At 38.1% G+C, this 26,567-nt stretch overlaps 1 protein-coding gene across 1 annotated transcript in view; it reads left to right on the top strand.

Annotated features, from left to right (window-relative positions):
- The window catches only part of cdh11 (cadherin 11, type 2, OB-cadherin (osteoblast)), an 83,164-nt gene extending 58,543 nt beyond the window's left edge, over positions 1 to 24,621 (top strand). The window contains exons 4-16 of the mRNA XM_042010796.1: positions 687 to 826; positions 1,336 to 1,630; positions 4,098 to 4,217; positions 6,393 to 6,560; positions 11,276 to 11,463; positions 16,211 to 16,324; positions 16,411 to 16,550; positions 16,802 to 16,935; positions 18,676 to 18,797; positions 18,922 to 19,039; positions 20,904 to 21,155; positions 21,645 to 21,796; positions 22,092 to 24,621. Coding sequence (XP_041866730.1) covers positions 687 to 826; positions 1,336 to 1,630; positions 4,098 to 4,217; positions 6,393 to 6,560; positions 11,276 to 11,463; positions 16,211 to 16,324; positions 16,411 to 16,550; positions 16,802 to 16,935; positions 18,676 to 18,797; positions 18,922 to 19,039; positions 20,904 to 21,155; positions 21,645 to 21,796; positions 22,092 to 22,457 — 2,309 coding nt within the window. The 3' untranslated portion in view covers positions 22,458 to 24,621. The remainder of the gene's footprint in view (positions 1 to 686; positions 827 to 1,335; positions 1,631 to 4,097; positions 4,218 to 6,392; positions 6,561 to 11,275; positions 11,464 to 16,210; positions 16,325 to 16,410; positions 16,551 to 16,801; positions 16,936 to 18,675; positions 18,798 to 18,921; positions 19,040 to 20,903; positions 21,156 to 21,644; positions 21,797 to 22,091) is intronic.
- The last annotated feature ends 1,946 nt before the right edge of the window (positions 24,622 to 26,567 follow it).

The raw sequence follows: 26,567 nt of genomic DNA, 5'->3' as shown, positions 1-26,567 counted from the left end.
ATGACAAAAATCCCGGCTGTTCATTAATACAAACCATATATTAACAAAAATAGTTTTTTCCTTTTCATTTCCAAATTCGAAAAAGCAACATACTCATTTTCTCCTAAAGTACATTACTCGCTCTCAACATCTTCCAGTTGTTTGCTAACCAGGTGTTTTTTTTTGTTTGTTTTTTTTTTATTTAGCTGTTTATTTTCCTGCTGAGCCCTCTTCAGTTACAGATGTTTAAACATGTTGACTGCTCGGTGAAAACGCAGACTGCACCTGCCACTGAGCATTTGCACTGCAGCAAACAGAGGTTAAGTGCCTTGCTAAAAGCCACCTGAAACATAATTTTAAGTGTGTGTTGATCATAAAAAACCACCCACATTTTACCAGCTGGGATTTGAACCATTCATCTGCAACAGGTCTCGTGTCATGAAGTTAAGCTTCCCACCTACTTTTTAGGTTTGCTGAGAAGTAATAATAATAATAATAATAATGTCAGAGAATAAAGTGCTGTTTTAATTAATTCATTCCACAAAGTGTTAACCAAATCAAGCTTTTCATTGGTCCTCTGATTATTCAGGTTTTCGGATCACAGCCCTCAAAACTGTGCTTATAACTCCAGAATCTGTATTTAGATATAGAAGTTGCTGTTAATGGCCTGCATTTTTTTTCTCTCTCTTTTTTTTTTTAAATTTTAGGTCATTTATCGCTGCACAGACACAAGCAGAGGACAGGGAAGGAAGGGCAGGTTCTCCACAGGTCCAAACGTGGATGGGTGTGGAATCAGTTCTTTGTCATTGAGGAGTACACTGGGCCAGACCCGGTTCTAGTGGGCAGAGTAAGTCCCCCCCCCCCCCCCTCTATTTTTTTCTTAAAAAAGAATTAGTCTGTGGTTAGAGGTTTAAATAAAGGCCACAGCACCCTCCAGTTACAGTCATGGTGTGGGCACAACTAACTGTCAACAAGATTTAAATGTGCTTTTCACATTTATCAAGAAGTGAGGAGAAGATGCGAGAGGTTACGGTGACATTCTGGTGGAGATGATTGGTGGTTCTTCTCTGTAACAATATCATTACTCATACTGAGCAGTGGCTTTCATAGCAAACAACAAATGATATTTGCAATGCATCTTATTTCCTAGTCAAGGGAAAGGAAGCATTTAACTGAATGTTTTACTGTCTTCCCTTTTCATGATGATATTCTAAATCTCTTTTTATTGGTTTTTGTCTGTGTAATATAGAACATTCCTTCCATGGTTAACTCGTTCAGCTCTTTAGTTTGTGGATTTCTTTCTTAGACATCTGCCTGCATACAATGTGTTGTCTAATTGTTTTCTCATCTCTTTAGCTCCACTCTGATGTAGACTCAGGCGATGGTAACATCAAATACATCCTATCCGGTGAAGGTGCAGGAACTATCTTTGTTATTGATGACAAGACAGGCAACATCCATGCCACAAAAACCCTGGACCGTGAGGAACAAGCCCAGTACACATTAACAGCCCAGGCTGTGGCCAGAGACACTAATAAGCCTCTGGAGCCTCCATCAGAGTTCATAGTGAAAGTTCAGGACATCAATGATAATCCGCCAGAGTTTCTACATGGGCCGTACTACGCCAGAGTGCCTGAGATGTCCAATGTTGGTGAGTAAGGAAAGGATCAGAGAACCAGAGGGAGGTTGAGTTCGGTGATAAGGAAAGAGCAAAGTTAGGTCAGAGATTGGTTAAAAGCTTAAGATGTTAAAGTCAGGTGAGACTTAGATCTTAAGCCAGCAAGGAAATGCTACTCCTATCTATATACACTGATGTTATTCATAAACATGCATTGTGTGTTTATTCTAAAGTGAGAAAACTGTCTATATTAGCATGAGCCCAGTTAAGAATAGAATCAAGCATTGTATATGTGTTCTGTTTTAGCTCTTTATTAAAGTACCCAGCAGATTTAATTTCTTCTCACAGAAATTAGTAAAAATATTAGTCAAAAAAGTTCCTCTTTTTAACAGAGAAAAAATCTCCACTCTCTACTGACAGACATTTGTAGCTGAAGTCGCTGACTGAGTTCATCTGTAGTGTTGTTTGTCTGTTAAATATCCTTTCATGCATTATTAATAATCACTGAGATTTCCTAACAGGAGGTGTGACAAATAATATCAGAAACAGCACTTAGCTGACACATACAGCTCTTGAAGAACTGTTTTATTTTCCTTTTTATAAATTGTATAAGGACAGTAATACTGTGTTCACTTGCAGTTGGAACAAAAATGCTGCTAAAGAAAAGGAATGTAAGGAACAATATAGCAATAGGTTGTCATGGCCGAGGGCTCCTGCTGTCTCCTTTTGGTCTCTTTACTTCCAGCTTCTGATCCAGAAGATTTTCTCTCTGAATATCATGTGGCCTTGGAGAGTTTTCAACCCCTGAAGGTATCACCTGAAATGAACTGCACTAGCAGTGGTGTTTGTTGAAACCACAAAACCCTAAGACATTCCCTGTCTCAAAGAACACAACTTCAAAAAACAAAGAATTTAGGAAAAGAAGACTTTTTGAAAGAGTTCTGTTTACATTTGTTGGTAATGAAGGGGCTGTGATTTGCCATCAGACACAACCGCTAACATGAAACAGAAAGAAAAGCTTTAAATTGACTAAGTTCTCTCATTGAGCTAAGAGCTAGAAGAGACAGAAATGGCAACTGATTTTAAAATTGGATTACTCATTAATTTACTTCGGATACTTTAGGCAGTTTCAACCTAAAGACCTTGTCTGAATGAAACCAGGGTGTGCGGGATATGTGCAGGATAGCTAAAATTGGAGTAATGTGATTTTGTATACTTGTACTAGTGAGTAATCAGGCACAGCATTTTGTACCAGCTGCAAGTGAGCAATGGAGGCCTGGCTGATTCCAGAAAGAAGAGTGTTGCAAGGTCATGATGAGAGGTTATGGAAGCATGAATCACTGTTATGTCTGGAGAAAACCAGCTTAATCTCAGATAACTGCCTCAACAAAAAAAAACAAAAACTGGATGTCACAACTGCACTGACATGGGTATCAAGTTTTAGGCATGGGTCCAATTTTAACCCTAGATTTGTAATCCTAGATTTCTCATAATGGTCCAAAGATGAAAAGTTGATGCAGTGGGTCCTGCTGGTGCTGTCGAGTCTGAACAACGTGACTTCAGTCTTATTCTGGTTAAAATCCAAATACATACTCATGTAACATATTTTCCAACCAGAAATAAATTCCCTCTATTACTTTACAATGATACTACAACTAGCAGCAAGCCAGCTTTAGTTAAAGTTGATTTGGTGTATGTGAAGGTTCTCATTCATCCAGGTCATCATGGTATCCGACGTGAGCAGAGTCAAATCAAATTTTATATTTCTTGCTTTGATATTTATGTGTTAACTTTTAACTTTATTCCAGCAACAATATCTATTTATCCATTAGTTGTGAGTAAACAATCCTGTTACTTTCTTTTGTTTAGAGAGAGATTATACATGTCTAGTTTATTGCCAGCGCTGCCTTTCTTTATTAAAGATTTGCAGATATAAAACTGCAATTTGTTAGGAAACTATATATATATATATATATATATATATACATACACACAGTTGTTTCCACACAGTTATTTCCCACTATTGTAGGTGTAATTCAACTAACTGGGTGAAGCTCAGTTAACAGAAAGATACTGTAAGGTGAAAACAATCCTCAAAATGGCAGATATTTTGGACAATAACAACCCCAACCCTAAAGTTCTGTGAAGTGCATGGGTCTTGAGCTAAAACAGATTCATTCGTTACGTTTTGAAAGGTTTTTATTGACTTGTTTAACAGTGTCAGAACATGGATGAAATATGTTTTTTAATAAAATATTAAAGCCAGGGAAATTTCAGACTGGATATTTTCACCAGACTATGATGAAATGTGGAGAAATAAGAGTGTAGCTCAGTATTCTAGGATTGGTTAGGAGAAGACAGGATGTTTCTTATTCCTGTCCAGCCAGTGCAGGCAGGTGAGTCGACACACTTTTTGAAACCATCTTGTTTGTCAAACTGTTCTTGAACCGAATCACTGAGGTAGTCTCCTCCTGACTTGCCTGTCTTGTCTGTCCTGTAGGTACGTCAGTGATCCAGGTGACAGCTACAGATGCAGATGACCCCACCTACGGCAACAGTGCCAGACTGGTGTACAGCATACTGCAAGGACAGCCATACTTCTCAGTGGAGCCTCAAACAGGTGAGGCTCAATACAAAATCCTATAACACAAAATCATCTATAACACAACAGACCACAAAACCTATAGTTCTTCAAGACTGACATCTACTCCATCCATCTGCACCAAAGGTAAACACCATGAGACAAGTGTGAACAATTAAACTCACACCTCTAGCTAATTCATGTTAACAGATTAAGCAGCCGTGAATGTATTTAGATTACATAGCATAGACAGACAGGCGCATGGCAAAGTCCCAAATGAAAAAATAATACATTTTAAACATGATTTAGTATCATAATACTGTATACAGCATCAATAACCTAAAATGTTTCTTACAAACCACAAACTAAAAACTTGTGCCTTGATGTAATATTTCCATCTAATACCAGTTTTTAATGTAAAAAGCTGCAAACCCCCTGCTGCAGGGATCATGAATAGCACATACTTTTCAATGAAACTGCGATAGAAAAGAAGCCATGGGTGTAAAAAAGGTCCCTAGAGGACATTGAGCTGGGTCCCTGCAGAGCAAAGGCCTAATATTTGGGTTTGCATTAAAATAAATTTGATTCAAGAAGAGAGGTTAGGGCAGACACGGGGCTATGTTAGGTCAGAGGGAGCAAGAAAGAACTTCCAGCAAGAAGTTAGGGGAGAAAAATTGGTTTAGAAGGAATGAGCTCATGGAAAGAGTGTGGTTAGGGCACAGAGAGCTAGAGAGATTTGAGCAGAGTAAATCTGGCTAATCAAACCAGTGTTGGGTATTTGACTGGCTCAAATCCATAGCTCACATTTCTAATTGGTTTGGAGATTATCAGCTTTTCATGCTGTCACACACATATATGCACACACACTTGGAATAATATGACAGCAGAAAGCCTCCGCGACACTGCAGCCAGACATGTAGAAAAAGAGAAAGAGAGAGATGGAAAGAGTGGCGGGTGATGATTAAAACAGACAGAAAAGATTACTGGGGCTTGAAATAGATGAAAATATGACTTCAGAAATGTTGAACTACAGTTCGTATTTATGTGAAAGATTAAAAATTATGTTTTTCTTCCAAATGAAATATCACTAAATAAATAGTGTATAAATGAGGAGAAATTATTTAAATAAAAAGATCTAATCATGACTTAGTAAACAGTACATTAAATCCTGCATTGCAAAGTGTAATAGTAATATGACCAAAAGGAAATGATCAGGATATTGTTTATTAAATTTCCAGTAATGTATTTCAGAAAGAAATTTAACAACTTACAAGAAACACACAATATAATATGATATCTGCTCAGTTCTGATGCACACTTTATTTTGCAGAAAACATTGCAAACAGTGTGAATTGGACAGCACATGTTCAGTGCTGTCATATAGTAGATTTATGTTGAATGCAAGACATCTATGACTGAGAAGTATCAGCCAGCAATAATGGTGAACTGACTTGTCAGTCAGAGCCCAGCATGTGTGTGTAGTATTATGCTTGTGTGCAATTAATTGGTAATAAATACAACAAAATGAATAAAGGTTATAAATATCTGTCTGTTGAAGTGCTTAAACTCATATTTGTCTATATTGGGTTGTTTGAAATCACAATGAATCTGCACCTGTTAGTTCAAGTTCACCAAATTAGCTGAGGCCATTGATCCCTGGATGGTCTGAGTTATGGTTATGCTGCTTCCTCCTTAGCCAAAGCCAGAAGCTGAAATGTGGCCCATGCAGAGCTGTGGTGTTTGGGTTTTATAACTGTGATGTTAATCTCAACAACACTGGATCAATAAAATAAAATTAAAAAAAAAAAAAAAAAAGAAGCAGCAATTTAACATAATCAGTTGATTGCTGTAAATCTCAGCTAATCTCAAAAAATGTAAACTGCTGGCAGTCAGTAAAATGTCCCACCTGCTGTTAAAAGCAAAATGCCTGTTAACTGCTTTGAGCTTTACTGTACTGGAAAAACACCATCAAATGTTATCAACTATCAGTAAGTCAGTCAGCTCAATCCAAAAATGGTTTTTTTAAATTGTTTTTTTTTAATAAAGGCTGGATAGAGGGTTCATAAAGGTGAATAAACACCATGATTTTGCAGAAATTATTTAGATTATCTCAAATAATAATAATCAACCATTATTTAAGTGCAACAAACTGTATTTATAAATGTGCAAAGCTGCCAAGTCATTCCAAGCGAAAACAGTAATGTGTCTTCTCAGGTATAATTCGCACTGCGTTGCCAAACATGGACCGTGAGGCACGCCAGGAGTATGATGTCGTCATCCAGGCCAAAGACATGGGTGGTCACATGGGTGGACTGTCAGGGACCACAGAGGTTAAAATCACCCTCACAGACGTCAACGACAACCCTCCAAAGTTCCCACAGAGTGAGTCAACATCTATACTGTTTTTATCTCTCTATAACATCTAGTGTATGTCTGTCATATGGCTCTGGTGTGACATTTTCATCAGAGGTGTGAAATTGTCAGACCTTTAACTAAACAGCACATCAGCCATTTTACAGATTGTCTGGACTTCCAGCCTGCAGCTTCCCGTCCTTTTTCTGCATCATATGTCTTGTGGATATATGTCAATACGTATCATGTTCATGATTATATTAGGTGTGTGAATGAAGCAGAAAACATGCAACTAATTTGCAGTATGAAGTAGACAGTAGTCCAATTCCTGTAAATTAAAAAAAAAAAACTTAGAAAATAAATATTTTTTTTAATTTTCAAGGTACATTTAATATTGATTTCACTTTTCTGTCTTTTTCCATTTCCATTCTTTGCCTCCTAGAGTGCTCTGCTTTGGCTCTTTTTTTCTCCTTTTCCGTGTACTCCCTCCCCTCCTGTATGTCTGAGCAGAGGGACTCCTGGCAGAGATTCAGCCGAGTAGCTGCAGGAATGGATGGAGAGACGATAGAGGGAGAAAAGAAGAGATGAGGGATCAGGATTTAGCCTGTGGAGAAGCTGAATAGGCGAGAACAGAAAGAAACATGAGCAGAAGCACTGAGGGAGCAAATGCAAAAGACAGGGAGATGCAGAGAAAGAGTCTGTCAAAACCATCACTCCAGATGACAGTATTTCATTGTGTTGCATCGCAAAGCTAAAATCTGATCCTGTGGGCCACAACAAATGGACTACTTTTTTTTCTGTATTCAGAATGCAAGTTCTTTGAAGTTTCCATTTTGACATATCTGCATTTTTTTATGGTGCCATGTTTTCCAACACAATGACAGAAAGCACAAACTTGAAACATGTGCTAAAACCAAGTAAGCTTGAGACTTGATCTTTGAGTGGGTGATGGATGAAAGCCGGCTTCGAAGAATTTAGTGGCAAAATTCCAAACAAAGGTAGCTGTCTGCAGTTTTTCATGCTACTTCATTACTTTGGATAACCTTCTGACCATTTAAGCTTCTTATGACCTCCCCAGCAGCAAACACAGTGTTTTATCAACCATGAAACGTTGTGCTTATCAGACCTTATCAGAGCCTAGTTCTTCTTTAGCAGCAAGTGGAAATGATGAGAACCAGGCACAGGCTCAAAAAGAAGGGTGAAATCGCTGTTGTGTGAAATGTTGCTTTGGTTAAAAACGGACATGAAATGCAGTTTTTTAAAAGCAGACATGTTTTTGTGGGGTTGGGTCTCTAACACCAGCTTAACCCTCTATCACTTTTATGATATTCGATGTAAATCATGTTGAAAATAAGATAAGATACCAAAAAGTAAGTTTTAAAACCAAACATAATCAGGCAAATGTGTTTACAAAGTTCTTCCCTGCATAACATCTAAAAAATGGCTGTGCATCGCTGGCGTTTTACATCTGTGATGCAAGCAAGTACACCACAGCAATATGCTGTAGAAGTGGACACCCTTGTTAAAAAAATAAGTAGAAGCAGCACAGCCACCTGCGAGAAAAGTCTCCCAGATGGTGTGAATGAGGACAGTGATTACTTATTTAGTAGCTGGGCAGAATATGAGAGCAGAGACAGGAAAAGATGGAAAATGATAATCAAGAGAAGAAATAAAAACAGACAAACAACTTAGACTTACGGTTATCCATCATCATGTCACATTTTTGTTTACATGTTTTCTCCAAGGTTCTATGGAGTTATGGTGCTAATATCATAGCCAAAGTGTTGCTCCGATGTCACGTTCAGAATGAGAGATACAAGGAACTTTATTCACAGACAACCTGAAAACATTTCATGCCTCCAGTTATGGTTGCTGCTGTCACTAAGGCATAATAAAGAAGAAACCAACAAAGAGAAAAAAACAAAACAGACACAAAAATAATTTATATGCTGCCACACCTAGACTCAATTATGCGTTCCAGAAAATTTTCAGTTTTCATTCACTCTGAGGCGTCATCGCTTTGTCTTTCATTGGCTTTCTGTCCCTGAAATTCTCTCCCTTTCACCTCATTATCAAGCAGCTTTCATTTGCCGTCCTGAAAATCCATCACAGTCTAGACCAGAGTTAGGAACTGAATGAGAGTGGGAAAGAATAAAAGGAAAGCAAGATAGCTCTCTGACTTCAGTCTCTATTAGGCTGACATGACAGATGTTTGCATTAAATACTGTTAATATATGTTAGCAACAGTGCTTCAAAGCTAACTCCTCATTCCTGATTAAACACAAACAGTGATGAACAAAGTAGATCATAAAATTCATTTTAAGATGGTTATCATCTTCTGGTTGATGTACGTAAACCGTTTTGTTTCTACCTTCAGTGGCTTAGAGGATTGCTATTACAGATTTATCTGTCTTCATAAGACACACCAGAATCAATCAGTTAAAAATACCTGACATGACTTCATCTGCTTCTTTTCATTAGATTTTCTCCCAAGTTTAAGTAATAAGTCATTTGGCGTAAAGAACAGAAAAGGGAAAAAAAGGCAGCAAATATATCTTAATTTAAAGTTATATAAAAGCAACTTCATCATGTGATGAACATTTTGGTGTAGAGGTATCGGCTTACACTTGATAAAACTTTATTACGGTAGAAACAAAACCGTTTATAATTTATTGGCTCAGTTTGCAACTCGCTTAGTTCATGTCAACCCTACCAAGGATGCTTGTAAGAAATACACAAACTGCTAAACCCAAGTAGTTTAGCTTCCAAAAGACAAATCAAACAATAAGAAAAGGAACATTATTTATGTGCAGCACAGCTATTGCAATCATTGTATTATTTAAAACATTGATAAATGGGTAAAATCTGAGAGCAACATGTTAAAAAAAATGTGGACCATGTTAATGTCACTAATATGGACTGATAAAAATTGTGTTAACAACAACAAAACCAACAAAAAATAAACTCTGCAGGGTGTTCGGCCATGTTCTTTTAAAAACCACTTTAATGCAAATGTAGCAGTGCATCAGAAAACTGGTAGTTCAAGTCACACCAGTCAGTAGGTTTGTGTCATTAATAGTTTTTTGTTTTGCTCAGGAAGATGGAGTGATTGTTCTACAGCTGAGAGGTTGCTCGATCGATCTCCAACATTCCCACTTCACTTGACCAAAGTCATACTGGAGCCCACTGTGCCCCAAAATGTGTTCCTCTCTTGTACATTTTCACTCACATTGGATAAAGTATCAGCCAGATAAATGTACTATAGTGTAATGTAGGACTCATTGACACTAAGCCAGGCTTAAAAGGAGATGCATAAGGTAGATTTATCACATATACGACACACACACATATTAATCAGTTTTATTAGTTCTCCTCCACCTGCTCCCTTTCTTTACATACTACAAATGGTACATTTATGAAAGAACCTAATGAGTTTCCGGCTCTATATTGTTAACTTTCTCATATAAACTTTTTTCTGTGATGACCCCTCGGCGAAACAAACAGCATCTTCCTCTGTGGTTTTTTAATGTAAATGTACATTTCCTGTATGGGGTGTTCTTGTTTTTTGCCCGCAGCCAGGTACGGCAAGCTGCCCGTGTGTTCTGTCATACAATGTTTAACTCAACTGCCAGAAGCCACTGAAGTTAAGCTACTTAGGAAAAGCAAGAATATGACAGGAGCAGAGCAGGAGGAAAAGGGCAAAGGATGGGAGGGGGGGCATAAAATGAGCTTTCACCCAGAATGGGACAGAGAAGAGGGGGGACAGGCATGAGAGAACTAGGGCAATAGGGGGCGGAGAGTTGAGGATGACTGAAGAAATTTGCAGGGATGGAGACGGGAGAAGCAAATGAGAAACAAAGAGGGCGGGAGAGGGGTTGGAGAAAGAGAGTCGCACAGCATGAGGAAGACTTTTAAAGGCAGGTACAGAGATGGAGATGGAAGAAGATAAGAGGGATTTGGTGAGGATCGATGGAGATGCGGTGAAGAAAAAGTAAAGAGCTGGGGGGTGTTTCAGCTGGATGGGTCCAGTCTTGTGAATCCCTCTCCAGTTCAACTTGCATTTGCTCAGACACCACGTGACTAAATGAATTTCATGATTCAGGGGATTGCTACACCTGGATGAGCTGGATAAGCATGCTAATGGTCTGCAGCTCATAAAATTATGACTTAGCACTCTGCTCAATGCAGAAATCCTGCAACGAGAAGAGGCAAGGAATAGCAGAGAAGGATGAACAAAAAAACAACAAAATTGGGAAGATGCACAGAGTTGGAGGAGTTGGAAATTTTATTATGACAAAAGGAGGAGGAGCAGATGAAAAATTGGAATAAATGAGGAGGAATAGCTTGGGGAGGTTTAAGGAAAGAGGTGAAAAGAATAGATGAGAAATGGAAAAGAAGGGATAAAAGAGGAGAGAATGAGTAGACATATGGTCCCACTGCTCATATTTTCAAAACCAGGTGTCTACACCTTCACCCACTCACACACACACTTACACACACCTGACACTATAGGAGATATTAATATCCTTTGGGCCATATGAGACAGATGGTATAGTTCATGTTAATCCCTTGCTGCCCTCCAAACTGACCCTGCCTCAGAGAGTAAACACAGCGGCAGCCGGCCAGAAATTCTCCAAAGACTTTAAGAGTGTTGAATACTAAAGCAAGCTTAGACCAGAAGTTGACACTGCTGTCACCAACCAGCCAAGCAAATCCAAGTAAATATTGTTCTTGTTTTTCTCCAGGTGTGTATTCCATGTCTGTGTCAGAGGATAAAGTGCCAGGAGAGGAGGTGGGCCGTCTTAAGGCTAAAGACCCTGATCTAGGAGACAACGGACTGGTGAACTATCGCTTAATAGATGGAGATGGAATGGGTGTTTTTGAACTGACAACCAACTCGGAGACAAGAGAGGCTGTTATTAAACTGAAGAAGGTAAGAAATTATGGAAGGTGTTATGTTTCGGGGAGGAGGGTAAATATTCCTGTATGCATGGAAAACTATGATCCACTTTGGGGCTTTGAAACTTGAAGCAGGCACAGTATGATGGCTTTTAGACCATTTCTCACTACACACAAATGCATGCTGTCGCTAAAACAATTAACAGCACAAAGAGTATAGGATGCTGCATTTGCTATACCAAGCTACAGTAAAAACCAAAGACATTTGGTTCATCTACTGACCATTCTGGTGTCCATCAGTCATTGATCAACACCTTTAGACAGGCGTTTTACACTCTTTAACTGACAACCTTTCAAACGATGCCATTGAAGAGGTCATAATCAGAAGCTGTTTAAAGATAAATAAATTATCATCTAAGTGCCAACATATTTGTATAATAGAAACCTGAATAAGATCAGAGTCTCTATCTGGGCTAGTTGGTTAAAATGCTAACTTTAGTAAACATTTCAATTTCATTACATACTTGGGTTTTCTTTATCTAATTGTTCACTTCTACTTCATTATGTTCTTCTCATTTCCCCACTTCATACTGCTTTCTGCTGTCAGAAAATGATTGCTTTAAACTAAGCTGCTGGTGAGGTATTTTCCATTGTCATATGTTGACCTCTAACAATAACAGAAAGTTCAACAGTGAGGGAAAGTAACTGGAGAAGTTTTTTTTACCTAGGTCAGACCAAGTCGAGTCTATAAACACTGAGTTGTAGGAGTTTCTGACATGGGCTGAAGCTCTGCGCTTTCACAACTAGCTCTTATGGAAACTATGTGTACGTCATCAGCCACTTTCTCATATTGCCAGCTCAGAAATGTAGACGAGACTGCATTTTCCGAAAGAAAACGCTGTATGGATCTTAATCGACCCTGACTTGCAACCATATGTTTGTGGTCATGTATTGTGCTATGGAAGAAAAAGAAGGGGCACAAAAGAAAAAGAAAGAAGTCATGCTGTAAGGATATAAAATGTAAAATTCTTTTTACATTTTTGCTGTGTGACAATCCTTACAGCTTCTCATAGCATTCTATATAAACACCTTTCATGGTTGTGTGTGTATATGTATGTGTAACTAAACCACAAGTCTGCACGGCGACTGTAAATCACATAGCGTGGCTGTACGCAAACCAGTTCACACTATTCTAATATGCAGATACAACCAGTGATCAACTCATTCACTCACACACAGCCTAAAACGCACACACTGCTTTTTATTTCTGCCTTATAAGCACACACACACACAGACACATTGTTGTAAGTGTGGCTGCAGGTCGGGATTATGAGCTGAATCCTCCAGTGAGCAATGATAGCCATGCCTTTTTCCTCCCAGGGTTTCTGACCTCTGGGGCTCCCAGTTAAAATGTAATAGCATTTAGAGACACACAATCAATGTAAAGGAAATTAGAATTAAATTACATCAAATTATCTTTCTTGTAATGGCCATTCTAGAAATTAAAAGGAAAACTTAAGTTAATCACAGACTTGCTTCTTGAACCTAATCCATTCTACAAAACACTTCACAGTGACAATTTTCATCTTTAATGGAATTTGTGTTTAGCTACATTTCCTGTCCAGACATCAATGAAGCTTATCCAAAGAGCAGCCAGCCTTAACCTACAGTTTGCTCCCCCTAGTGCCGTGGGATAATCACTGGCTGAAATAATCAAATCAACTCTTGATTCTCTTTGTGAACAATTCTTTGGCACTCAAAACTGAAAAAGGCATTGAGACCATTACTATTTTTTATTTCTGCTTTAAATCAACACAAGAAACTAGGAAATTACACATATGCCAGCTGTAGAAGAGCGTGGCTGCTGCAGAGATCTAGAAGCCACAAGTGCTAATCTCATCAGCTGAAATATGTAAACCTCTGGAGGACTCCTCGAAGTGGTTGGAACATGTTGTCTGCATGTACTGATCACCAAAAAAAAGGTTGTCCAACCAAAGTAACAGCAGTGACTTAATCCACTCGAATGAGGCTATGTTCTATGTGTTTTTGTTTGAGAAATGCAAAATATGTGTTGAAATGTTATGTTCATCTGAATTTCTCTGCAGTGTTCAACACTGGTTATCACGACACAACATCTAAATTTTCATACATCTTTGTTTTAAGAAGCATAAAGGCTGTTTCTGCTGCATTGCCCCTAGTTTAATAATGATTAATCTTGAATCTAAACATGCACTTGACAAGTGACCTCACAAAACAGCTTGACAAATCTGTGTTAATAAAAAGAAATTTGTTTGCAAAAACAGCTGAAGACATGAATACTAATACATATTCTGTAGATTTATTTAAAAGCACTTGAAGCAATTTAGAAACTTTCAATCATTTTACAGAAAATAATTTGATCTTCCTTTAAACCAGAACTGAATCAAAGTCAGACTTCTTTAGGGAGTTATTTTATCATAATTTAATCAATGAGACCTCTCTGATGCCAATTTAAAGACAATAATCTGCTTAAGTATGTGTACAGGCCTGCTGACTGACATGAAGAGCTGTCACACATCAGTTCTTTGGAATAACAGCTCAATAACCTGCTGCTGATTAAACATGCAAGAGAGCAGACTGAGATACTCGCACTTCGCAACACCCACTTCTGCTCCCCTCGATCTGATGACAGCATCTTGACTTGGATGTGTTTGTATGTATGTGTTTGCACAAGTGAAAGAGTGTGTGTATGTGCGAGAGATTATTGGGTCTTGATGCCTCTCGAGGGAAATCAAAACCTTTTGCACCCTGAAGGCAGTGCCACGCGAAATTAAAAGCCAAGTGCATACATTCACACACACAAGAGCTCACGCACAAACTCACACTTATACACACTTTCAAATCAGCATCAAGAGTAGCCTTCACTAATCTCTATTCTCTCACTCTCCTCCTCACAAACACACACACGGGGATGAGCTTTAATCAGCTATTCTCTTTCAACTGTGTCCTGACGAAAGCAGTCCACAGAATATTAAGGAGCTGTATGTGTGCATCTGTGTTTGTGTGTGTAACAGAGGGAGAAGGAGGGGCATTATTGTGAATTTTATTATCATTATCACATGCTGATTATACAGAGAGTGAGAGAATGAAGTGTAAGGGGATGATGGAGAGGGCGGGTAGGATGAAGAGAGTGACAAAAAAGAGAAAATGAAAAAAGAACTGGGTCACATATAGTCTACAACGGCTGTAACTATCCGTCATCATCCCATTAAAGATGTTTACCTGCAGCTGAATGAGTGTGGAACAATCCACCGGAGAGACGTGTTGTCTTCTGGCCTTCATGTTGGATCACAGACAGCACTGTGAGTTCTACCCGTTCAGAGATATTATCTTGATTGGATCCAGTCTTTTATCAATGATAAACAGGATAGCCTGCCTCTAATACAAAGTAGTGTGATATTGGTAGACTTGGGAGGCTATCCAGGTTGCCAAAGTCACAAATCTCCAATAACCCGCACTCAGATTCTCCCACTTCTCTCCGACTGAGAGGGAAGCCTTGAAATGAAAAGATCAACCTTGCTTCTGGTACTCTGCCACTTTAATGTCACCATCCCACGAGGAAAAATAGCTGCAGAGGAAAATGGTTTTTATCTGGGTTTATGACAAAACAATAATACCTAAAAGAGAGTCATTTACTATGATTATGGCCACAACTGGGCTGCAGATGAAGTTGCAGCCAAGTGCTCCTGGCAAGACATGATTCATTGTAATCATAGAAAGAAACTCTTGGGTATTGCATCATACAATAACTGCCAGAACATTTGTTGACTTAAAAGTTTTCCCTACAGTGGTATAGATTCAGCACCTAAGAGGAGAAGTCAATGGAAGGAGGAAGATTCATTAGATGCACACCACCAAGTAGAATATTCAGCTGAGGGTCATTGCTTTATAATTGCTTTGTTACTTTTTTATTAGACTAAATGGAAATGTGAGGTGGGAGGAAAATGTGTACATTTGGCACTGAATTGGAAACCCTTAAGCACACAATTGAATCAATTCAGTATCAAGGCTATTACAAGAGAGTATGTTTTCTCCTAATACAAAGTAAATGAACTGATGCTTAGTTAAATGTGAGTGAATTTAATCGATTCTACACTGACATATTGAAGTTCCGTGCCTTGGATATTAAATAAAAATGTATTATTAATCTACCTGCTCCCATTATCAAGGTGTAACAGATGAAATATTGTACAACTATATTGGCACACAGCTTGTGGCCTCACTTCTTCTCTTCGTCTTCATCTTGTGACTGAAAACACTTTCTATTCCCTATTATTATGTGGAGTCCCAGACTCCCAAACCTCATCCTGGCTCATTAGAAATAGACAAGAGTTGTTTTCATCTGATGATGAAAGCAGGAAGAACAGAAACAGCCAAATGATTCTTTCACGTCCAAAAATAATCATATCATATCATGCCATATCATGCAATACAAAAGATCTTAAAATTAAAGTCTGTATTTGGGTTACTAATGGTTCAGCTGGTTTGCAACAGTAGTGGTGGTAACATGACTGGTGAGTTGCTTTTATTCATTCATGCTGCAACAGCTCCCCCTACCAGAGGAAAACAACACAACACAGGTCACTCATGCGTTTCATCAAACCAGTACAGGCTCTGCAGTGGGTGGATGGTGAATTGTCTTCAGGATTAACATACATAACATAGTATTTGTATGTACACAGAAAGCAAACATTGACTCAATTTGTCTTAAACATTGCTTGTTTGTGCTTTCTGTCTTTCAGCAAGTGGACTTTGAGACAAAGCGATCGTACACTTTGAAGGTAGAGGGATCCAATCCACATGTTGACTCCCAATTCATTGCTTGGGGACCGTACAAAGATGAAGCCACAATTAAGGTACATATAAAGGGTTTCTGTTACCATGAGCAGAAAAAAAGAATATTCATGTAAGCATTTGATTACTTGTTTATGTTTGTACGTAGATATCGGTGGAGGATGCAGACGAGCCTCCTGTTTTTGTAGCTCCATATTACACTTTTGAGGTGGAGGAGAACGCACCTCAAGGCACTCTGGTGGGACGAGTTCACGCCAAGGACACTGATGTTGCCAACAATCCTGTGAGGTAATGCAGATGTGTGTAGTTTATTAACAAAACAGTAAATAGATTAAATAATTTCAGGGACTTTCAACACAGCTTAAGTCAAGAGTCTAGAATATGTCTGTAATTTCCTTTTCCTTTTATACAATGATACATACACTTGCTATACAAAAAGCTGTCAGTAGCTACAGTAGGTACAACATGTACAAGACTATATGCAACCCTGTTTATTCTAATATCTAATAATAATGTATATGTATTAATTCTCTGTGAAGGTACATGATCCCTCGGTACACGGATGTAGAACAGTTCTTCAGCATTTCAGAGGATGGTTTGATAACCACAACAAGACCTCTGGACAGAGAAACACAGGCCTGGCATAACATATCTGTGTCAGCCATAGAGATTGGTATGTATGCATGTCTTACACAAATCGTACACACTCCGACCCTGATATATGCCAGCATTTGGCTTTCTCTCTAATGTGTTAAAAATAAAAGTTACAAGCATGTCATTGTGATGGCTTATCAAGCATAAAAGAATACCTTTACTCTTTTATATTAACACTCAGGCTTATTTCATGTGAAAGTTAAGCAGTGCAGCGACGATGAGGCTGTCAGTGTGAATTTACTTCTTTCCCAAGTGAGCAGTCAGTTAATGAGCATAATTCAACCCCGTTTTGGTCTTACCTGTTGTGTGATTTGTATTCACTGAAACATTAATTCTCATTTATTCTCCAGCATGTAGTTAAAAAAAAAGATAAACTCAAACATAAACTAACATAAACAAATCCCAGAAAGCCACCAGGCTAAACGTTTGCTGGCATCCAAAGCCTAAAATGTCATTCTGCAGTGCTGGATACATTCCATGACATCTTTTGTATAGACCTTAAGTGAATTCAAGCAGCTGGCTGTAATGTAATCCTTCCGGGTGGAAAGAAGTCAACACTCTTGATATGAATATCAGTGTAGAACTAAGGGTAATATATATATATATATATATATATAAATAATTTTTAGGATCAGCCAAGAAGGGAATTATGTCAAACAGACATCACTTGTACAAGTGATATTCCAGCTATACCTACTGTTTGGCAATATGGTGTCTATATTTAGTCCATGTAGATGCACACAATTCCACATAGCTTCCTGTACTGGTTTTATGTGAAACTTTGGCCAGAAACAAAAACAAAATCTGGTTATGTTGTGTTCAGCTGTACTGAGTAAAAGTCTCTTCATAGAGATTAGTTCTGTTTTGTATATAAGTTTCAACTGTAATGCAGTAAAATAGAAGTGGAAAAATACAAGTACAAACACTTTTGCTAACTACACAAAAAGAGTGGGCACAGAAAGGGGGAAAAGCAGTCAACCCACAGGCCATCCAGGACTTTTTCTTCATGGTTTTAACTCTAGAAACCCCTCACAATCCACAGCGGCTCCACCCTGGTATTCTGTGGTTGTGGCTCAAGCTAGTAGAGCGCCGCGTGGTTTCACTGTGGCGTGCTAGACGCCAGACAGGCAGATGGAAACGGGATTGCCGCCCACAAAGCTAGAACCATTGCAAGCTATGCTAACCAGTTACAGACCCTGGGAAGCTAAATAAATGCCTGCTAATGACAGGGCGGTGGAAAAATTACACTGACTACAGCAGCAAATATGCAAGGCACTACAGCATTGAAATGTAGCCTTTTTTAAACTTAAAACGATGGGTAGATAAATAAGAATGTTATTTTTTTTTAGTTGTTTAGATTATTGTGTCACACAATATTGGCCTTATCTCAGTCTCCAGCAGCATAACATTTGTTACTTCTGCATATCAGAATTGTGTTGGTACAGAAATTGCTGGCATCTACTGAGTGGCAGGCCACTTGACTCGATTATTTGATGTTTCAGAAACATGTCAGTAATTTTTGCCAATGAAAACAACAAATAGTTGGGTTAGAGACTGACTGACAGGCAATTCTGCTTGAAAATATAGGTAGCTTTTTGTTCACTCAAAGACAAATACACATTTGAATGCAGACACAGAGGCCATTACAAATCTATTGAAAAAACAAATGCCAGTGTGACTTTAATGACTGACACTTCTTTAAATGTCTGTCAGCAGCAAGAAAACTCGTAATTTTATCCTATGCTGTGTTTACATGCAGGAGGCCACCACCAGGACACCAAAGTCCGCGTTAACATCAAAGTAAAAGACGTAAATGACAACCCCCCAGAGTTTGCTACCAACAACGAAGTCCTCATGTGTGAAACTGTAGCACCAGGAAAGGTAAGTCTGTCTGCGTCAGACGGCGCTGACAACATGTCAGCATCTAAAATCCAGAAACACCCAGAACCAGAACTTTACATCATCGTGTGGTCTGCTAACTTGTGTTTTCATGTGTGTGATTCAGGTTATTGAAACAGTCAGTGCAGTGGACAAAGACGAGATGACTGACAGACAATACTTCACGTACAGCCTTCCTCCAGAAGTTACCCACAACCACAACTTCTCCCTTAAAAGCAATAGAGGTAGAGGACCTTTAAAACGTATTCTTTATCCCTCTGTTTCTTTTGTTTCTTTTTCTATTCATCCTTTTCTGCAGCCAGTATCTCTGTTTCTTCATTTTGCAGCCTCTTACTCGCCTCCCCCATTCGCTCAGATTAGATCAAAGCATAGCCAGATGGAGGCTTACAGTACCTCGTAGAAATCAGCAGGTGCTCTGAGTCTTTCTCACACACTCACAAATGCACACGTCCTGCAGGCTGTATTAATTGCAGTGGGGTCTCCGTCCGTCTGTACATATATCTTAGGGGGGGGGGGCGAGTGATTGAATTAAGTTTTGTGAGTGCTGGGAGGAACGACGGTAAAATGAACTAGAAAAGTAGAATACATATTGCGGGCACAAAAGGAATTGTTTTAAAGTGAGTTTCATTTCATCAACAGGGAAGAAAGTCCCTTATTGAACACATAACAGAATCAAGGGTCAATAATATGCATCCCTATAAAACACCACAGTCACTGATGGAATAACCAAGCTGAGCAGCTCAAGATGTAACTGAAATGCAATATACAGACATCCAGATGGATGGAAATAGCTTGTTCTTTTGGCTTATAACTCAACCACACACATACTGTCAAGAGGCTTATAGCAACAGGACAGAGACATGAGCAGCTGCAGTTGGAGGTTGCCTCAATCTAGACAGGTATACACTTTCTGGAAAATCATGCCCCAAATTTTAGAAATATTAAGATTAAATAGTTAATCATACAATTGTTCAAAATACAATGTAAAAGAAAAAGCTGGAACATTACATGTTTTCTTTTGCAATATTTTACTGTTTATCTTGTATTTTTTAAATATTAGAAAATATCAATATTATGGAAATAGGCTGCAAATGTACACTTCTAATATAAAATGTCATTAAAAACCTTTAACTGAAAATTCATACAATCATTACAATTGAAAGGAGATTTTTAATTTTGCATTAAAAAAACTTATAATAAATTTTAAATTGATCATAAGTTCACTAAAATGTCATTTTTAGAAAAAGAAATACACATTCAAGTTTGATACTGTCAATACTCTATTATTTAACTGTGTATTTATTTATGCTTTATATAATATACATATAAATGTATAGTGCTGGTCTAAAGGTTAAAGAGGTATACTTGAGACTGTAAGACCAAGGTTCAAGTCCCCAGACTGTCAACAATAGTAGACCACTGTGGGTCTTTGTGCAAGGCCCTTAACTGTATTTGTAGGTAATTTAATAGTTATTATCTGTGCTAATATATTTCATCAAATATTAAAATACCATAACAAAACAAAGGATCCCATGTAAATGTGAAGGTATAATCTGTAGCTGTAATGTGATCCTTTGTAAAGTGGCTTCAGCATTTTTCACTTTTAACATGTAAATGTTGCTTTAGATGCTTCTCAAATGCCAAATACCTCATAATATTCTTGGCAATATAGCTAATATTACATTAGAAATTAACTCTTTAGATTAAGAGGAACAAATATAATAAGAAGAAGGAAGTGTAGTGGCTCTACAAAGGCAATGCCAGCCCACATTTTCCGTATTGTATTTCCTATTCAACTGATGAATGGACCCACTATGATGTAGAAATTTAATGTCACCATAGTCATACTTCATTGACAATTACTGTATGAGTGCATGTGACCCTGGGTAAGCATGGACAAAATTTATATAAAAATAAGTGTGTGAATTGCTAAGCAAACCCAGAATTAGTGTTTTTTTCCTTGTACATATTTGTCTAACGCTTTTATGCAATGCCCACAAGCTCCTCGACCTATGGCAGTTAGAAAATAATGGAACAATTTATTTTACCCACCTACCATCATATTTCTCTTTCTTGCTCTCTCCACAGATGGCACAGCCAGTATCTATGTTCTCCGCAAAGGATTTAGCCGTCTCACCCAGGATGTTTACTATCTTCCCATCGAGATAAATGACAATGGCTTCCCCTCTATGAGCAGCACCAACACCCTGACCATCCGAGTTTGTTCCTGTGACAGCAAAGACACCATCCTCTCCTGTAATGTGGAGCCATACGTCCTACCAGCTGGTCTCAGCACTGGAGCTCTGATAGCTATACTGGCCTGCATTGTCATTTTGCTTGGTGAGCAGCAAGAAAACATGCTTATGATGGGTTACTGATTGATCTGCCTGATTAGGATTATTTAAAAGTGTGTTTATAGAAAGAGTCGTTTATATGCCTGATGATTCTTTTAGTCAAATATTGGAAACACCTCAAGGCTCTTCATCTGATTGAAACTCCATATTGAAAATAAATACAATTTGCTTTATAAACATAGAACATCTGGCTGTGGAGTCTTTGTTTACTTTGCAATATACACATAGCCCTGCTTCTGAGAACTTTAAAAAGCCATGTAGGCTGAAAACCGCCAATAAATTAGCAAATGTTTACAGCACAATACAATAATGACATAAAATAAAGTATACAAGGTGCAATCGCTCTCCTAAATTTTCTAAAGTGCATGCTTATCACCAGATACTCACTTTACTGCTTTCTCATAAGGATGTGAGGGGATTGTGATGTATTCACTAAATGACCATTAATATATATTTATATTTTTTATTTTTGTAGCAATAGTGGTGCTGTTTGTTGCACTGAGGCGTCAGAAGAAGGAGCCCTTGATAGTGTTTGAGGAGGAGGACATCAGGGAAAACATTATCACTTATGATGATGAGGGTGGTGGCGAGGAGGACACTGAGGCTTTTGACATCGCTACACTGCAGGTAAGAAAGGAGTGCAGTGATTCGTGTTTACTCGTCCTGCTATTAAAGATTAAAGGATAATTAATTTATCTTCACAGAGAAGAGCATAATACTGTTTCTATTGGGCAACTTTAGAATATAGTATTTAATGAATTGTAATTAAAGTATGGATATCTCAATCCTGTTTTTTGTCAATATTTGAATATAATGCATTTTATCTATCAGAAAATAAAACTAAAACTTGAGCTTTTTTTTTTTTTTTTTTTTACAGCTTTACAAGTCCTTACAGCTTTGTTTGCTTTCTCTTTCTGCTCAGAATCCAGATGGTGCCAATGGTTTCCTGCCAAGGAAGGATATCAAACCAGAACTTCAATATCCCCTCAGGCCTGGCATCGGGCGTCCTGCAGCCAACAGCGTTGACGTCGATGACTTCATCAAGACTCGAATTGCGGAGGCCGACAGTGACCCGACTGCACCTCCCTACGACTCTATTCAGATCTATGGCTACGAAGGCAGAGGATCACTGGCTGGGTCACTGAGTTCACTCGAGTCTGTCACAACAGAGTCTGACTTGGATTATGACTATCTGCAGAGTTGGGGGCCGAGGTTTAAGAAGCTGGCAGATTTGTACGGGACCAAAGACTGCTCCATTAATGATGCTGATGAAGGAGAGGACTCTTAACGGTGGTCTTCCTCAGTGGATCCCACAGATTTCTGATTTACTGATTCCATGAGGATTTGTTAACTGAGGGTTAAGATTCCCCAGTTTCCAGTTGTTACCATCTTCCAACTGATCAGTTCATGCCAATTTGTCAATGAACATTAACAGCTCTCCCTTCCTGCGGCACCTCCCTGGTCCTTCAAGACCATTTGTAAGTGGACACATAATGAATGCTTGGACTTGAATTGCTCCCAAAATTCCCAAATCTCTCAAGCCAGATCTACGGCTCTTTCCCTCTGTTAATTTCTACAGACTCGAGCATTGCAGGGCTGGGAGGTTTATGTCACCACTTTCTTTGTTTGGGAGCAGTTTGATGGAAACATTGTTGCTGTATCATCGGAATGATTTACTTTAAGCAAATCGATGAGTGAATTAGAAGTTCTACAAACATTGATGGACTGGATTCATATGCATCCTCAATGGTTTCTGAGAGATTTTAGTCCCTTAAAAGGTTCCTGAGTAGGGTATGTTTCCCTTTCTTAATCACTTAATGGAAGAGGAAAAGCAAGATGAAAGTTAACTTTAAAACAAAAATCAAAGTTTGTTTGGATCCAGCAACTGCCCGCTAAGAGATATGAAATCTAAAGATGTGTCAGTAGAGTTAAATTTGTTGTTTTATCTGCTGAATTCAGCAGGTGCTGTTGTTTAGATGGCGTGACAGACTCTGGGTTGTTGATACTTTGAAGATGCTCACAGCATCTTCACAGTATGGTGGCCTTATAATAATTAAACAACAACTCCAGGGGTAAACACAACAACACTGAAGATAGAGACCGCTAGTGTCAGTAGCAACACAGACAAATGAACACACATGGACTATAGGAGCATCTGTGAAAATGCTACACAAATACATTTTTTTCTACTCCCAAACAGAGACAGACCCAACATGGATTCAATTTTAAACTGTGGATGATTATTTGTTTTTACTCTTGACTGCAGAGAAGACGTGAAAAAGAAAAGCCACCCTTCTCCACAACCCTGGTGTCCAAAATCTTTTCATCAGCAATCATTTCCCATCTCAAGTCCACCCATGAATGATCACCTCCACCAATGATGACAATGAGTATAAACCTGTGAGCTCTAAAAATCGCCTTAAACTTAACGGACACTCTTGCAACGCAGTGCATTCTCCTTTTTTGTTTCTCCTTTTATTTCTTTTTTGTAACTTGAAACATGTATTCAGAAAGCAAACTATTCTCCATGTAAGGTGTGTACAGAGCAACGTGCAGATGTGTGGTATATCACTCTGAGGATCCAACCTGCGCCTCATGCACTCTTAAAAGAGGATGTGCTGTTTCTGCAAGCATGGTAAATGTAGACTGGTAAAAATGTGCATTGTGATTTTTTCCCTAATACCATGTTATGTTGGCAGCAACATCTGTTGTATCAACATGTGTTGCCATTTAAATAAAATGTGCACATAGGAAAATACAACATGATTTAGAAAGGCTGAAACCAGAACATCCTTTTTAAGTGTGTAAGTTTTTGTTCAGTCTCTTTTTAATGTTATTATATTATTATGATTAGTGTTGTTTTTATTATTATTGTTATCATTATTATGACAATAACTGTTTTTTCATTTTTTGTTGGTTTGTTTTTTTTGGCTGCAGCTACACAGGAAAACTGATATTTAACTCTGCAGCTGAGGCTGGATGTACTTAGAGTCATCTAAACAGACAGTTTGCAGGTGTAAGAAATTTATTACTAATAGTTAAATATCAGGTTTTGCCTTCTGTGTGCACAAAACATTTCTCCTCTCTTTTGTTTTGGTTTATTTCTATCATTATTTGGCGTTTCTTCGTTCTTTCTCCCTGATTAAGAGGAAAACTAGCAATCTGTGTTTGTTGCAGTGAGAGAACGCCTCATTTTTATTCTCTGTCAAGTTTTATGGTACCAATTTGTACAATTTTAAAAGTTCTTATTTTAGTATACATGCAGAATATTCCAGTATTACAACAAAAACATGTTAAGAAGATTTAAAAGAAAAAAAAGTTACAGCATCACACTTATATTTTCTGAACATTGTACTGTTGCTTTACTATGTGCTTCAATCTCCGAAGCAGAAAAAAAAGAAAAAAAAACTTTGAAATAAATGCTCTTTTTATAAAATGATATTAAACTGTGTGTGGAAGTAGACTTGTGTTGACTTTGAGCTTGGCATCGTTCTTAGTTTGCCATAATGGGGCAGCATGGCTTAGTGGGTAGAGTGGTCGTCCTATAGCCCAAGGGTTGCCGGTTCGATCCCAGCCCGGTTAGCTCATGGCGAGGTGTCCCTGAGCAAGACACCGAACCCCTAATTGCTCCTGATGGGTCATGGTTGAGCGCCTTGCATGGCAGCTCCCGCCATCAGTGTGTGAATGTGTGTGTGAATAGGTGAATGTACATGTATAGCATGTAAAGCGCTTTGGGTAAAAGCACTATACAAGTACAGACATACATACCATAAACAACAACAATTAGCTAACAGAGGAAGCAATGGAGCTTTCCAAAGGTTTCCAAAGATCTACACATCATAAATAAACTGTAAATAAACAAAACTGTGTTACACATTGACTCCCACCATAGCAATTCATAAATTTACTCCAGTGTTAAAATAAAATCCACAATGAAATCCAGAGTTGTATGTAAATAAGAGAACGATGTCTAAAGATCTAAAAGTCTAAAAAAAACTTTGAAAGATCTTTAGAAAGACTGAAGAACTACTTCTCAGAACTACTTAAACAGATTACAAGAAAGTCTGGATCTTTATACCATAAATATACTTGTTTTTAGTAACCTGTATAAGCGCAAACATTACGTGCTTGCAGTGTTCTCAAGTTGGAGTAAGCAAGTAACTGCTAGGAGCAGTGTTGGGACCAATGTGACCAGAAGTAATGTTGTAAAAATGACAAGCTATTACAACAACACAGTGTGCTTGATTTAGGGTCCTTACATACTGTCTAGGACACTGATACAGTAATTTTTCCTGCCATCATCTCAACCAAATACCAATCTACTCCATTGTCACCATGTTTACATCTTTCAAATTGGCACCTATATCTGGTCTGAGTTTCCTGGTGGAATCCAGTGGTAACAAGGGTGGTACATGTGCAAGTACATCAACAATTGTGCTCAAATTAAGCTAATTGAATATGCAAAAGCAAGGTGATAAATTGAGCATATTCTCAGCAGAAGAAGGGAAATAACTATATTATATGTATATATATATATATATATATATATATATATATATATATATATATATACATATATAAAAATACTACAAGAAGAATTACAGTAACTACTGTATCTCTTGTTATATTATTAGTATAGCTATGTTTGTAATGACTATGGTCGCTAACCTGCGAGCTGTGCATGAAGTCCAGAGTAAATAAGCAAAAGATGACATCATGAGACCAGAACTATGGGCTCAGTTCATGCAACATCCCCACAGAAAAACAACCTAAAAATGTTCCTTTAATTTGGCTGCCATTCCAATATTCCAGCTTGGGACTGAGGCATAGTCTAATAACTACATAAGCAATGTACCATGGAAGCATAATTTTTTAAAAAAAAATTGTTTTTACAGTGATCAAAGCTAATTTATTATTATTTTCTGCACAGATGGATGAAAGTGATAATGTTCATTTTAACTTTATCCATCAAGTTACTGGAAGCCTTACCAAGCATTCATTTGGAAGAAATATGCAGCATTCATGCACCTACATTTAAAATAAATGTGAACCACATGTGCTGAATCATGCATACAAAGCATACAGACAGAACCACATGCAGGTGTCATTTAGCAACTCTGAAGGAAGTAACACTGGGAAAGGTCAGGCTGCACTTTGGATGAACAACAAAAGAGATGATGTACTGAGGACAGCAAGAACACAAAGGCAGATGAGAAGAAAAGCTGGGAAATGGATCAGAGCGTTCGGGGAGTGAGAGGGTGCTGGGAATAAGAGAGCTAGAGCAACAAAATTATACTTAGGCTATGTTGCAATGCTATTACATTTTATTATCATTTTGTAGAGGAAAACTGCAATAATATTTCTGCCATGCTAAGGTTATATATATCATCATCAGTGG

The sequence above is a fragment of the Melanotaenia boesemani genome, chromosome 16, assembly GCF_017639745.1.
Source record: "Melanotaenia boesemani isolate fMelBoe1 chromosome 16, fMelBoe1.pri, whole genome shotgun sequence".
Classification (NCBI taxonomy): Eukaryota; Metazoa; Chordata; class Actinopteri; order Atheriniformes; family Melanotaeniidae; genus Melanotaenia; species Melanotaenia boesemani.
Note: the sequence above shows the minus strand (reverse complement) of the source record. Positions and strands in the feature narration are given on the sequence as shown.